The sequence below is a fragment of the Sabethes cyaneus genome, chromosome 3, assembly GCF_943734655.1.
Source record: "Sabethes cyaneus chromosome 3, idSabCyanKW18_F2, whole genome shotgun sequence".
Lineage (NCBI taxonomy): Eukaryota > Metazoa > Arthropoda > Insecta > Diptera > Culicidae > Sabethes > Sabethes cyaneus.
In genome coordinates this window covers 59,211,377-59,227,277 of record NC_071355.1, presented here as the reverse complement: position 1 = coordinate 59,227,277, position 15,901 = coordinate 59,211,377, and the positions used below count along the sequence as shown (strand labels likewise).

General features: G+C 37.0%; 1 protein-coding gene across 1 annotated transcript; it reads right to left on the bottom strand.

Moving 5' to 3' along the window:
* Positions 1-1,113: 1,113 nt before the first annotated feature.
* Positions 1,114-15,388, bottom strand: LOC128741407 (CLIP domain-containing serine protease B4-like). The gene is made up of 5 exons (XM_053837208.1): positions 15,183-15,388; positions 14,958-15,121; positions 1,904-2,169; positions 1,555-1,847; positions 1,114-1,495 (listed from the first exon to the last, which is right to left on the bottom strand). Exons 1-5 carry the CDS (start codon positions 15,253-15,255, stop codon positions 1,194-1,196), a joined length of 1,098 nt encoding a protein of 365 aa, XP_053693183.1. The 5' UTR covers positions 15,256-15,388; the 3' UTR covers positions 1,114-1,193.
* Positions 15,389-15,901: the final 513 nt, after the last annotated feature.

The window sequence follows — 15,901 nt, the reverse complement described above, 5'->3', positions numbered from 1 at the left end:
CGGGAGTACAACCTGTCCGCGCATCACATCTTTATTGATGTCAAAGCAATATACGATACAGTCGCTCGAGACCAGCTATGGCAGATAATGCACGAACACGGTTTTCCGAATAAATTGATGCAACTGAGCATATAGCTACATTGGAGAGAGTGTTGTGTTTCGTGAGCATCTCGGGGATACTTTAGAGTTACTTTGAGACGCGGCGAAAGTTGGGACAAGGTGACGGCTTATTTTACATGCTATTCAACATCGCACTTGAAGGGGTGATCCGACGAAATCGGAATTTAGGACGAGTGTTCTGAACATAAATGCGGCCAAGACCAAATACTCAAAGGAAACAAACGCGTACCTCTCGCGGACGGTAACTATTGATGGTGACGAACTAGAAGTGGCAGATGGGTTCGTGTATTTGGGATTGCTGGTGCACACGGACAACAACACTATAGTAAGGGGATCTAGTTGCGCATTTAAGTGGGAAATTAGGCTTCCTTAGCCCTTCGCAAAAAGTTTTGAGTTTGAATTTGAATGTTTATAACTTGTTTGTAAGTGAATTTTGTAATTTGAATTTTATGCCAAGATTGTTAATTGTACTTTTTTTTAAATAAATTAGTTCTGAGGATGGCTGAATAGAGTAAGCTGAGACGTTAACGATAAGTTGTAATTTAATGGTTTCACCGAGAAAAGTCAATTTAAATCCGAAAAGAAACAACTGCACCGGCATCAGGAACAGGGAGGCTCAACGTGCAAGACGGGTCGACCAGGTCGAAAGTGATTTGCGACTTCTGTGACTGGAAAATTTGCGACGAGTGGCCCAAGATGTAGTTGAATGGAGACGAACGCTTGAAACAGTATGAGTCGGGGAGGCTACTAAGCTACTGATAACGACGACAACTACGCTTTTGCGATGTCTAGTGAAAAGGAAAATATCTACACAGCGGGAACATATACACTGAGTTTTTTCCCGGTTTCCAATTCCAATGAGAAAAATTTCTGGAGGGGGCCTGCAGAATTCTGGAGGGGGCCTGGTACCCCAGGCACCCCCTCTAGCTACGCCAATGAACAATATAGGAAGTTCCAATATTAGAAGAATAACAAATTGAACAACTAGTGAATTAGTCCTCATATATTATAATCTCGACTGAAATCTCCCCGCGCGGTTCCATTTTGCAGTTACTATTCCCATCAAGATAGTACTACTCCAGATTATTCTCAACCCAGTCGACGTATTTGGCCACGTTCGTGTATACACCGGGCACGTCCTTGGTTCCGCATTTGTTTGGTCCAAAGCTTACGATTCCGAACAAGAAGTAATTGGACTTGATGCGCTTCATTAGGGGACCACCGGAATCGCCACTGCAGGTATCTTCACCTTTTTTGCCGCCGGCACACAGCTGCGTGTCCCGCAAAGTCAAACCGGAAGGTCTGTAGACGGCGGAACAACGGTTCATATCAGTGATGTCTAATTCTACCTTTAGCTTAACGTCGCTGGCGCTTGCTGAAAAGAATGATGGAACGTTATTGAATGGCAAATAGGCATAAGAACATATTTCTTACCGGTTTCAGTTCGTCCCCATCCGGCAGCAAAAGCTTTCGTTCCTACGTTGTTACGAGATCGTTCTGGTTCATCGACCGGTAAACAAATCGGTTGAATATAAATGGAGAACGATACATCGCGGTCAAATCTGATTAATGCAATATCGTTATACTGGCTCTTAACTTGAGGATTGTAATTCTCATGTACGACGATCTTTTCAACACCAACATCGACGGGAATGTCGGCGCACACGTTGTCCTTGCAGTCCGGTCCATCATTCGATAGGTTGTATTCACCAAGTCGAACTCCAACCCTAAAATACATGTTCGTTAATTCTAAGCTAAATCATCAAAGTGTTTCCAAACTTACACCTGCCAACCGCGAGGGATAGCATTAATACAATGTCCCGCCGTGACGATATAGCGGGAACTGATCAACGAGCCACCACAGTGGAATCCATATCTTCCGTCGGGTTTGCGATACTGTATCACCGCCGTCCAAGGGAATTCATCCAGATCAGTAGCCTGTCCACCAACGATGCGGTTCGAGAGATCACGACCGCATTGTGGTGGTTTCAACAGGGTGGCCTTTCCACCACCGCTATTACCACCTGCTGATAGGCCACCACAGCATACCTGTGAGGAAAAAATGAAGAGACGCTATAAACTTTTGTCTACATTCTGGCAAGCTGACATGACACTATCCTATCCTGACATGACAGAAACCTGCATTCGATTGAATTTAATCAGCAAATAAGTAATTTTAAATTATTATGCAACAATCTGGGCAATGAGTTAAGTATGACAATCCCAGTTGGATTCTTCTAGATCAGTTTGGACCCCTTCAATTCATTATCGTAGCAAGACTTAAGCGTGTTTCTAAGACTTGGCCCTTCTTTATCGACAGACTTCGCAACCCGCTGTTAGAGTACAGAACAATTGCGGAGCTAGTGAACGATCTTACTTGACTCATCTAGCCGGCTTGAAGTAGCATTCTTTTCCAGGCGACTGCTGACTACATTCATACCGACAGCAGATGCAATTTCTTTGGAATCATGCTTGCCTCGACCTTCCTTCCGCAAGTGCGTCCAGTACAGTTGTCATGGAGCATTTGAAGAGACTAATACATGACTAATACATGACTAATATAAGTCAGAAATAAGTTATTTCAACTAAATGTGGTAGAACCGTGTTACTTAGGCTGCAGGCTCAGCGTAATGATTCAACAGACTCGTTTTGTAACGTTCTACAGGGAAGCAATCTTGGACCACCGATTTTTTCGATACTCATAAAAGAACTGTTATCTTCTTGACTATTATTGTATGCCAACGATGTCAAAATTTCGAAATTATCAGGTGGACTTTGACTGTATGGAGCTCTAATATTAACATTAATTTCTCGAAGTGCTTCTTCATTTTCTTTCTCCGAATCTCCAAATTTCAACGCGTTTCCTCGTAATCTCGCGATATTCGTGGTCTCAATGTCGTTCTTTTCGTTTACATTTCAACAATATTATCAGACCCAAAGGAGAACTTGAATTCATATTTCAAATCACGAAATTCTGCTATCTGCTAACTCATTGGTATAGTCCTCGCTGTGCTTTTCGCAGTCTAGCGGAATTCACTGCGTCTGAAAAAACGAAGTGCTACCGACGGACCATTCGGCCGATTTATAACAATACGGTTCAGTGAGAATTACGAATTGTTCGTTGGATGAAAATTTAATTTTTATTTCAAACAGACCATTGCACTTGGAGTTCCATGGAGTTTTATAACTAGCTGAGTACTTGGACCTTGGACCTTGCTCGGAGCCACTTGTACATCTGTTATCGGTCCAGAAATTCACAAGACCTCCCAACGTTTTCAGAGACTTTGTCTCTGTTTATGCTTTTATCATTATATCAAAGAATGTGTACCATATTTGATGCAGAAAGTTCCATAGTCATTCCAGAGATATGACAGTGCAGTCAATACATTGATTTTTATATAGATAAGAAAATGAAGAAAAATCAAATGTCGAGATAAAAGTATTCGTCGCTCAGACGGCTCCCAAGACCGACCGCGGCGTGAAGCAGCCCTACTTAAGCAGGCATTAGAGAACGTCACTAAAACAAAAGGTTGAACACGAAAAAATCCGGGCACACGAGGAATCCCAAGTTCTAAAGTCAAGCGGCATTATTTTAATTTTATAAAGGCTTTATAGCGATAACAATTATTACTTATGGTTTTATTATGGTATCACGCAATACTAAGATGATACAAGCCAAAGCATGCTTATAGTTTGCTATAAAAACACAATAAACCTGCAAAGACAGCCAGTTTATTGTGGTTGCTTATATTACCATTACGAGAATAGTTGGTTTTGCCACCACGATACGGCCAATACTATATGGCGTATACTCACACAAAATTCAACTTTTTGCGGTTACTCGCCAAACCGCACTGAACCAATCGGCGTGAAAATTTGCATGTAGAGGTTTTTGGGGCCAGGAAAGGTTTTATTGATGGTTAGAGACCCCTCCCCCCAATAAGAGAGGGGCTCCCATACAAATGAAACACAAACTTCTGCATAACTCGAGAACTAATCAAGCAAATAGAACAAAATTTGGTATGTGGGTGTTTTCGGTGACAAGAATTTATTCTATGGTAAATTGAGACCCCTCCCCTCTTTATTAGGGGAATTATAACTCCTCTCCCCTTTAAGAGGGGGGGCTTCCATACAAATTTCCTCATAACTCGAGAACTAATCAAGCAAATGGAACCAAATTTGGCATGTGAAGGTTTTCGAGGGCAAGAAAGTTTTCTATGGTTAATTAGGACCCCTCCCCACTTTAAGAGGGGGGGCTCCCATACAAATGAAATACAAATTTCCTCGTAACTTGGGGACTAATTAAGCAAATGGAACCAAATTTGACATGTAGGTGTTTTTGGAGGCAAGAATTTTTTCTATGATAAATTAGGACCCCTCCCCACTTTAAGAGGGGGGCTTCTACACAAATGAAATGCAAATTTTCTTATAATTTGAGTACTAATCAAGCAAATCGAACCAAATTTGGCATGTGGGGCTTTTAGGGAGCAGAAATTTTTTCTATGATGAATTAAGACCCCTCCCTTGTTTAGGAGGGGGGCTCCCATACAACTGAAATTCAAATTTCCTTATAACTTGAGACCTAATCAAGCAAATGGAACCAAATTTTTTCATGTGGGAGATTTTGGAGTCCTGAATTTATTTTATGATGGTTAGAGACCTCTTCACTCTGTGGTAGTAGGGGGATATTGACTCTCAACAAATAAAACAGAAATTTTTGCGAAACTCAAAAACTAATCGAACTCGAGAAATTTGAGACTCTTCCATAAAACTTTTTTACGTTCTTTGTTCAAAAAAAATCCACACGTATTTTTTTATTTTGGTGTTACTGTTGGAATTCGCAAGATATGATTTTTTAAAGTATTGCAACCAGAAAAAAATACGTTTTTTTAAATGCTTCAGTTTTCATTTCTCCATTTCCAAATTTTGCATGCTTCTTCGAGAAAGATCAGCAAATATTTTAAAATAAAAAAAATCGAGAAAAAAAAGTTTCAACTTTGAAAAAATTGTAATTGTTTAATAAAATGCACTATTTAACTATTGAAAAACAATCGAGGGAGGTATGGTATACCAATTTTGAAAGCTTGTGGAATAGTGAACACATCTGGTAGAAAGTTATTTTTTGATATTACAAACTATGTTTACAATCAGCATTTAAAAAAACGTTTTTTTTTCGGATTGCAATACTTTAAAAAATCATATCTTTCGAATTCCAACAGTAACATCAAAATAAAAAATACGTGTCGATTTTTTTTTTAACAAAGAACGTAAAAAAAATGTTTCGAAGAGAAAAAAAATTTTGACTGTAAATTTCCCGTGGGATGACCCATATAATCTTTATATAGAATGTAAAGTTCAACACAGAAAACATTATTTAATGCGAGGCCAAAAAACATTGTTTAATGCCAGTATATTACCTGCAAACAAAAATTCATCAAAGTAAAGTGTGAACTACACAAACAAAGATATTATCAATCAGTTCTTATGTAACAAGAAGCAATTAATTAAATAATTAAACATATTTATTTTCCTAAAACAACTAGCAAATCGGAAATCGCAAAATTTCAATAGTGCGTTGATTTTATCCACCTATCATTCCAAAATTTACTATAAAATTCAATTCGCATATGCTGCACAAATACAGAAACTTCTGAAAATTTATTATTTATTATTTCAGTTACAATATTATGGTCGCTATAAACCAAACCGATCAGGATAATTTGGCAGTAAAAGTTTTCTGCTCACGGATATCTATTTGCAAGTTATCAAAGCTAACTAATTCAGTTTTTTACGAGAGCAAGCTTAAAGGAACATGAACGACTAAAAATTTTGAAAAAATCATAATTTTTTTATTTCAGATTTTGATTCTGCAGTCTTTTCCGCTTATTTTGATACTAAATTTGTAATAATCCGTCCACGGGAAGTGGCCGAAAAACGATCATACACATAAGCATTCTAGTGCGGCGTGGAACAAAGAAAAAGAAGACAAAATTTTATTTTTTCAGCCATGTTTTCTTCTTCTTTTTCGTTTTTTTCAAGCTGTGTTTTGTTTACGAAACTCAAAAGTTATAAAAGTCTTTGCCAAGCTACTACCAACAAAACAAAAAAAAGTTTGTTCCAATACGTTGTGTAGTTTCCGAGATAAAGGTACATAAAGTTTGAAAATCGTGGTTTTCCAGGAGCGGCGTTTTATTCTGCCGAGTTGTTCCATGCCGCACTGGAATGCTTATATGTATGATCGTTTTTCGGCCACTTCCCGTGGTCAGATCATTACAAATTTAGTATTAAAATAAGCGGAATAGACTGCAGAATCAAAACCTGAAAAAAATAAGGATTTTTCCAAAATTGTTGGTCGTTCATGTCCCCTTAATACTTTGTAGAACAAAGCGAAAAGTCTCATTAAGTTAAAGTATGAGCCATTTTATTGCTGCTTTCAGCAGAGCGCGATAAAACTATAACCTGAGCTCATAACCTGGTTCTTAAAGAGGTTATAAAAACCTTCTATAGAATGGGCCACTTGGTCTGAAGCCAGTTTTATAGCACTCACCAGGTTCTTGGGATCCCCTGTAACAATTCTAAGGCACCTTAGTTATACTTGAATTTTTTAAAGTTTTATTGCGATATTAATCATTACCTCTAGTTTTATTGTGGTATTGCGCAATGCCAAGAGGATTCGAGTCCAACTACACTTATAGTTAGCTATAAAACCATAACAAAACCATTTGTAAAGCAGTGGCTGCTTATATTACTACCTTGAAACTTGTTGGCTACACCACGTCTCACGCTATGTCTGAAGGGTGCGATTATGCAACTTTGATGTACATAAAATTTTCTTTTACAGCGTATTAGTATAGGTCTTCACGATTCAGAAAATGCTAATTTTAAAAAAATCCATCGGGAAAAAATTGAAAAAAGTTAATTTGAATATTTTAGCTGTAATCAACCGGATACAGGTAACGCACTTAGTAATTCCATCATCAAAAGTGCTCCGATTTTGTTCAAACTTTGTGAATTGGTTCTTTTTATGGAAATTTCAGACCCGAATTTTTAATGTGGCGCTTAGGGCGCTCCCTCTTAATTTGGGGTGGTCCAAAAAATCAGCATCCCAGTCATGACACCTTCCTTTGAATACTGAACTTTTAAATGCCACTATTGACACGAGATCTTTAAATATTTAAATTTTTGTGCTTGATTGAATGAAAAAGGTTGAATATAGAGAATTTCATTTTAAATAACTCGAAATAGTGGACCCCTCGTTCGTCAAGTGGCCAGGCAGTATTAAAAAGAGTTGATTTTTGGTGAACTTCAACATTTTTATCGTGTGATATTCCCTAAATTTGCTATATAAATAAATAACAAATGAAACGGTTTTGTAAAAAGAAATTCAAATTATGTGAAACATTTTTAGTGGTCCTCTTCGATTTGTCGCCATATTAGATTAGTTCAAGAAATTGACTTGTTTTTGGCACATCAATCGATTTTATCAAAGATCTAAGACGGCCGCTAACATTATTTCCACTTAATTTGAAAACACTATCTTTCTTCTTTACGAAACTATGCTGTTTGTTAATTATTTCATAGCAAATTTAGGTAATATTATATGACAAAGATGGATTGGCTACAAATCAACTTTTAGAAAATTGGTGAGCGAGGGATCCACAGTGTCAAGTTGTTAAAAATGTAATTCTTAGCATTTAGTTATTTTCAATTAACCAAGCATAAAAACTTCAATATTGAAAGACCCCTTGTTTTAACCCCTAATTGATACTCATTCTATATTTCATTGTCTAATTTCGGTATGTTCCGCTTGATATAATGTCAAAAGGCTCCAAATTCTCGTTATTTAGATGAATTTGAGCAAATTCAATCGTTTGAATAGAAACATGGGAGAAGAAATTTGAGTTTTGCGCATTAAAAATCTAATACCCCGATCGGGTACAGGCGTATCCACAAACTGTATCTCCAAAATAAACAAAAAGATAAACGTGTCTAGATTTTTGATAAATTTTGTACAAAATTTTAAGCTTTCAAAATATATAAAAGCTGGGAGCTTATTTGTTGTCATTGCATGGAAACATGTTCAATGTTTATGGTAATTATGTCATGGTTTGGGTTTCAAACCAATATTATATTATTCATAAAAGGTAATATAGGTTACATTGCAACGTTTATTAAATGCTCATTGATGTAACTTTCGACTGCTATCAATATTGTTGTAATCGTTTGAGCGATTCAAAAGTTAAATATTTAAAAGAAAGTGTCATGACACAGATGATGATTTTTTGGACCACTCTAAGTGGTCGACACGCCCTATCCCAAGAGTGTGTACCCTAAGCGGCAAATAAAAACTACAGGTCTCAACTTATCAGAAAAAGAACAGCAAATTCACAAAGTTTGAACCAAATCGGAGTACTTTTGATCATAGAATTACCAAGTTCGTGAAGGTGTATGCATGTGGTAATTCCATGATCAAAAGTACTCTGTATGATCCCGGTTGAATACAGCTAAAATATTCAAATTAACTTTTTTCAATTTTTTCCCGATGGATTATCTTAAAATTAGTATTTTCTGAATCGTGAAGACCTGTACTAATACGTTGTGAAAGAAAATTTTATGTACATCAAAGTTGCATAATCGCACCCTTCAGACATAGCGTGCGTCTCTTATAAACTTACCTTAAGTGTGGTGTAGCAATACAAAATGGCGCACCAACCAAAGTTGATCTTATCGCGGTTACTTGTCAAACCGCAAGAAATCTGTTAGTTTTATAGAGCTATTAACTTTGCCCAGTAGAGTCAAGCGGTAACACCTTGACCAAACAGTTTTTTTGCTGCTATTATGAAGAAAACTAAAGTTCAACACCAAAATCATTATCATTTTTTCATGCGAGGCCATATTGCCATATTCTAGTATTTTGTTTTAGCTCGCAAACAAAAATTCATCAAAGCAAAGTGCTTCGTAGAAAGAAAGTTACTTTCAGTCCGTTTTCCTGTCACAGAATCAATTAAAATGATTTTGCTAGAAATTGAGATTGCCTAACTGAAAATATTTATTTTGTTAAAACAACCAATTTTAAAACAACCAACAATAAAATTTAATGCGCACGTGCTGCAAACGAACTAGGACGGCTAACAATTCATAATTAATTCTATGAGATATTTTATTATGCTCGCTATAAACCAAATCGTTCAGAATAATCTGACACTAAAACTTTACTGCACACGGATGTATTTTCAAATTGACTAACCTGACGAACTGATTTAGCTTTTACCAGAGCGAAAAGGGAAAAGCTTTATTAAATTATGGCGGTAGCTGTCAAGCAGCGACAGCTTAAGCGGTTTTATTGCTGTTTTCAGCAGAGAGTGATACGACTACTTGAGCTTATAACCTGATTCCTACAGAGGTTATGAAAACATTCTGAGGAGTGTGCCACGTGGTTAAAAAACAGTTTTATAGCGGTCATCAGAACGTTCTGGTCGAGCTTCTAGTTTTATTAGCAGTTTTATGAAATTGGTCATGAAAACCACTCTACGAAAATGATAAAACTTGGAATTGTTACTTGGGATTACCATTATCGTTAATTTATTTTATGAGTAAAATATATAAAATCACAGTAAGTATTTGTTGTCAGAATAAGTGTTGCGTGCAACCATAATCGCAGACTATCCGCTCGTGAGTTGGCAAAACTATTGCCGGTTTGTAATGCTCTAAAACGCTTTGGAGAATGTCTGGCCATTAATTCGTAAGTTGTGCCAGCCAGCTTCAAAGTACGATGTTGGTCTAATAAGCCAGATGTCGTGTGCTCGAATCTCGACTTCTGGAGTTAGGAGAAACGTTACACAATCTCCGCAATTGTCCTGCACTCTAATATTGCGCTGCGATGTGTGTGTCGATAAAGAAGGGTCGAAAGACGTGTATACCCAAGCTATTGTACCGAACTGTTACGCGAACCGAAGCCCGGAGGTAAAGAAACGCTCAAGGAAGCACTGCGAGCATATGCTGACAAAATATGTTAGTGCCAAATTTCTGGACAAGAGTTTTATACCTCGTTCGATCGACAGAATACCCGGGAGACCGCAAAATAATTAAAAGTTCCACGCTTAAGACGATTAAGAAGGGACGCTTTCATAACTGTTACCATGAAGCAGGGTATTCGTTAAAAGGAGTGTTGGCATTTTTCAAATTTGACCAAATAGTGACATAACGAGTCACTGTGTGTTCCCATGGGGTGGAATCCTGCCAATACCGAGAATCTAAAACCTATGAAGCATTCAGGAATACTAATCGAAAATGCGAAATATAATCCAAACCGTGTTTGGAATAAAGGTTGGGCATAGGACTACGGTAAAAAGTGAGGTTGAAACAATCGTCTTATAATTAGCAAAAATCTCTATAATATACACTCTATACAATAAAGAATACAAATTCAAAGGCACAGTTTTATTTTAAAAACCTTTTTGGGTCCGAATATTTCCGCGTTCAACCTTTACCGTAATATTCTCAATTGTTTGTACTTGAATGACGAGAACTCTTGAACGCATGGTTGGGATGCTGATATACTGGTGCCAAAGTGTCAGGCAAACGATTATGAACGCATTTTTCATATCGTCGATTCAAAAAATTAATATTTGGCTCTGAAGCTGTATGTATAGGCAAAGATCCTCTTGAGACGGCCTTACTCGTCAGAAGGTTAATACCCTCGTTTTATGTTTACTCGTACATTGATTGATAAATAGCATTTGCTTGGGCTAAGTATTGCGAAAAACTTGTTTCAATTCTATAAAGCACTTTCACAGTAAGTATCCCCACTAGCACAACTAGCGCACATTTTTATTCTATCGGCATATTAAAATTAAATGCATATTTAAGCATGGGTTCTTATTAAAGAGATGCAAATTAAAATGTTTCTCAAGTTTGTATTATCCATAGTTTTTCAAAGTTTAAAAAAAATGTGTCGATTTTTCTAGGGGGCAGAATCTCTCCTAAGGAGGGTTTGACCCCCCTAGCCCCTGTCTTCTAGTTCCGCCAATGGAATAAAAAAATATTCCCGCAAAATATTTTTAAGTATCACTTATTGTCTTATGCTTGCTTTGTTATGCTTTCAGTTTTTTTAATGGCGTACTTTGATTCTAAACCAACATTGGTTTTTAGCAGATTGGTTAAAAAAAATTGGCTGACAAACTGTGCAGCATCCGATTGTTATTGAAGAAGACTTTATAAAGCCACTAATGTGAGTTTCATTGTAGCCGCTAGTTTCATAAATAACTGTATAACAGATAATGGAGCCAGACTGGACCTCTTTTCGCCGGACTGGACTTCTTTTCGCTATGAATATAATTCTTCTCTAGAGCTACTTTTTCTCTCTCGCATAATTCCTCATTGAGCTCGAAAATTTTGAGTTCAAATAAAATAGAAGGTGACCTAAGTTGAGATGTTAGTTTTTATTAAATAAAAGTATGTATGAATGAGACTGGGAGAAAACTTACTAAAAAGCAAGAAACCATTTTTCTGCAAAGACAGCTTATTTTGAACATGGAATAATTTTCCAAACCCAGATTAATCTGATGACAATAAACACAAATTTACATTAAAATTTGTTGTAAAATACATATAAGACCATTACAAATATTTTATGAAGTTTTTGTCCTTCCGGTGTTGGATCACTGAAGGGGGGGGGGGCGAAAAAAAAACAAAGAGATTTTTTTAATCGAGCAAAAAAAATATTGATTTTAGGCATTTTTACTTAAAGTTTAAACGTGAAAACCAAATCTATTCTTTCTTTTAATATATACGTTATTATTTTCCATGCAAAAATCTACGAAAAATGACAAAAACGCAAAAAAAATTCGGCTGATTTTCGGAAATTCCGTTGTTCGAATTTCCATTTCTGTTTCGTGCTAGAAGCATTAGCTCAACTCGTACACTCATTTTTCGAGTTTTTCAGGATGTAGAACCCACAGACAATTGATTATATGAAAATAAATTAACTTATATCCTACAAATTATTTTTTGCCCCCTGATTTTTCAAGCCGATTTCCAAGGGGGGGGGGGCAGAAACTTTTGAAATTATTTGCAATGACCTAATTGTGAAAAATAAAATATAGTAGTAACAAGGTATCTCGTTAAAATTTAAGTTTAAGCATAGTCTTTAACCGTTATGTGTGCGACAAAAAAAACACCTTTAGCAGGGCGACAAGGGTACCCGGGTACCCAAAATTGATATTGTTATAACATCAACAATTTTAAACCGATTTTGATGAAATAGGTGTCATTTGATTCGTTAATTTATCTAGTTTTGAATTATGTGGCCATTTGGCCTTTAAAAGATTTACGGGGCCCGAAAATCCGGAATTCCGACAGAGTGTCCGCTGTGAGGTAGGGAACTGTTTGTATTGCAGGAAAATCAGTCATGCGGATATAAAAACTCTAAAAATTCATACAATGAACTATTTCATATAATGAGATGAATCAGGTTGGCCATTCCAGAGTAGGTTCCTGTGGGGTCATGGGTGGCCAGTCTAGGATTGGAGGTAAAACCTAGCAATATGGGTATCAAAGTTCTTGGAATTAGTTCGGGAGGTAATATTTTTTACATTTTGATGTATTTTGATTGGTTATTTCGAAAACGGTTTCTACGGGGTCACAGATCATACCGCAGGATTCAAGATAATGCTTAGCATTATCAGAACAGTTCAAAACGTAGAACAATCCGTTATACACTTGGAACCAGTTCCGAAATTATTAATGAGTACTAAACTGGCCATATCAGTTCAAAACATCAAAAAGATCCGCTAAACCAATCCTAATAATGGATTAGGCACCCAACTGGCCATCTGTAACCCTACAGGAACCCAATTCTGGAATGGCCAATGCGATCTAAAGTCACCAATTTATATAATAAGATGAAAAAAGGATCCACAATGTCAAGTTCAAAGCTAATAGCTTTGCTGAAAGCTGATATTCTTTCAAAACAAGCGGCTTTCCACGCTTTACCGGACGTTGCTCCGGAATTGATTCCCGGGAACTACATGTCATTTGATGGCCAAATGCTTTGTCTAATCAAAACTGGATAAATGTACGAATCAAATGCCACTGGTTTCATCCAAATCGGTTCAAGATAGCCAAAGTTATAAACATAGCAAATCATGGGTACCCGGGTACCCTTGTCGCCCTCCTACGTAATAAAAACATTCAAGTGCCTCTCATTGGTAATCCCCTTTATGGATATGCACCAAAAAAACCTCAATTACTTAAGATCAACGAGTTTTACGATGTCGCAAAATTTCAATGACGTATGTTTTAAATTGAATGAGTTATAACTATTTTAAAACTGAAAAGGTACCCGGGTACCCTGTTGCACACATAACGGTTAAACACGCCAATCGATTAAGCGCTTAGAGATCGTGTATTGAATTTGAAATGAGGATTTTTAAATCAACGGAAAATCTTTAAGTTAGGTCATTACAAATATTTAAAAAAGTTTTTGTTCCTCCGGTGTTGGGCCCCTGAAGGGGGGGGTGCGAAAAAAACAAAAAGAAATTTTTTAATCGAGCAAAACAAATCTGGATTTATGCATTTTTACTAAAAGTTCAAACGTGAAAACCAAATCTATTCTTGCTTTTAATACATACGTTGTTATTTTTCATGCAAAAATCTACAAACAAAAAGACAAAAACGAAAGATAATTGTTTTGGCCGAGTTTCGGAAATTCCATTGTTTGAACTTCCTTTTCCATTTCGTGCTAGAAGCGTTAACTCAACTCGTACACTCATTTTTCGAGTTTTTCAAGCTGTAGAGCCCACAGACAATTGATTTTATAAAAAGAATTTAACTCATATCTTACAAATTTGTTTTTTGCCCCCCGGTTTTTCAAGCCAATTTCCAAGGGGGGGGGGGGGCGGTGACAAAAACTTTGAAAATGATTTGCAATGGCCTTATTACGTTAATAAAATGATTGCTTTTGGATTTAAGCATGAAAATGTTAGCTTCAACATTTAAGGCGAAATGAGTCGTCATTAATTTTTTTCCATTTCAAAAGCAGTTTGTTTGTTTGAAACAAGAATTCTGTTTATGAAAATATACTCGCTGTCTTCAGATTGGCAAAAAATACAGTGAATACATTTTTAAGTACAAAACCCCTGTTTTGTGCCCAAAAACTGCTTCCAAAATTGGGCTTTCCGACGAAAAGTTAACGACTGTTAGTTTCCCGGTAAATAAATAAAAACTTTAAGTTGTTTGTTTACCAATGTTTACAGTTTTAGCGAAAATTGGACCAATATTGGCAATGAGACTAGTAATGATGCATCCCCCTATATATGAAATTTAGTTTATAGATCAAAAATTATAAACAGCACCGGTTGTGTATTTCTGTAGTGCATTAGTAGTGTAAAAATAGCTTTTTTTCTTTGTGTGAAAAACAATGTTAATCTTTATGCAGTTTTACTATACTACAGCATAAGTGATTACAAATGCACCGGCTGTGGAAAAGATAAGAATAAATGATTTAGACTCCTTAATGACCTTTTTCATACGCAATATCACATATAGTTAGGTTCCTTCATATTATACTTGTCGAACGAGAAAACAATTCTGAAGATGATCGTAAGCTATGATTAGTTTATGATGTCTTGCTGCGTGCATTCAGCTTTAGTTACACCTGAATTGTAGATTTGCGTGAATATAACCGGTTTTAATAGTTATCACCGGTTTTATTAATAGAACCACAAACCACAAATGGGATTTTTATCGTTCCGAAATCAACTTTCTTCGAAGTCGTTCTCAAAACCCACGGTTGCATCTGATTAACATATTTAGATTTTTGCAATCCTGGTACTTACTAATGGCTTGCCTGCTGCGGAACCGCATCTGCTGCTTTGGACAAAGCTACTTTCGTCCGGAGTAATCAATGGTTTGGTGTAGATATCCAGTAATGGTTGGCATTCCCTAAGGAACACACAGAGACCAGGTTGACCAATCGGATTGAAGCAGGGTTCATTTTGGCCTGATGGAAGAAAACAAATTCGCCTTAAAAAATTTTTTTTTAAACAGCTCTCATCCCTTACCTTGAGCTAATCCTTCCGAGAACAAGCCTACCAGTATGAGGCCCAGTCCAAACAGTCCCGCAAAATTGTACATAATTCGAGCCGTTTGCACTCCAGGAACCTGGCAACGTCACGAACCACTGATAACGGATCTCAACCTCGAAGGGTTCACTAGAGACAACAAAATAACGGTCGACAAAGAGCACAGCGATCACGACTACGTCTTACTAACTGTAGCATCCGATAACAACTGTGAAGCGAAGTATTCGAAACTCGCACTTCTCGAAGTCCATACTAATACCATTCTCCGCTAGCTTCGAAGCCGGTCCCTGCCGGTCATAGTGGTGGTATGGACATCAGAGTGGGTCAAATCTTCTAGTTCGCTCCAATTAAATTTAAAAACCTCTTCGATTCGAAGAAACGTAAAACAAACGGTAACACTAATTATTATTTTCTTGCTAATTCTGATGATCGATCGAAATGAAAACATTTTTATAAATATGACCCACCCCAATGCAGTTCGACCAATCGATCGAAATCTCACCGAAGAACATTTGACACTCGATCTTGACCGCCGCGTAGCACACACTAGCAGCGATCGTTTCGCGCACTTACACACTCACGGCACCGGCAGGCAGTGAGCGCACTGCAGACGGAAGATCAAGTCACCCTCCTTCAGATGTGCATGTTAGACAGGTTGTATTGAGCTGTTCATCAATGAAGAAAACAAGTTCCATAGT

Bases quoted from the DNA above. Each gene is read 5' to 3' on its own strand.
- LOC128741407 (XM_053837208.1), bottom strand. From the start codon at position 15,255: ATGTACAATTTTGCGGGACTGTTTGGACTGGGCCTCATACTGGTAGGC. The intron at 1,848-1,903 runs GTAAGTTTGGAA...CATGTATTTTAG, and splicing joins ATCCCTCGCGGTTGGCAGGT to GGTTGGAGTTCGACTTGGTG. The intron at 1,496-1,554 runs GTAAGAAATATG...CATTCTTTTCAG, and splicing joins ATGGGGACGAACTGAAACCG to CAAGCGCCAGCGACGTTAAG.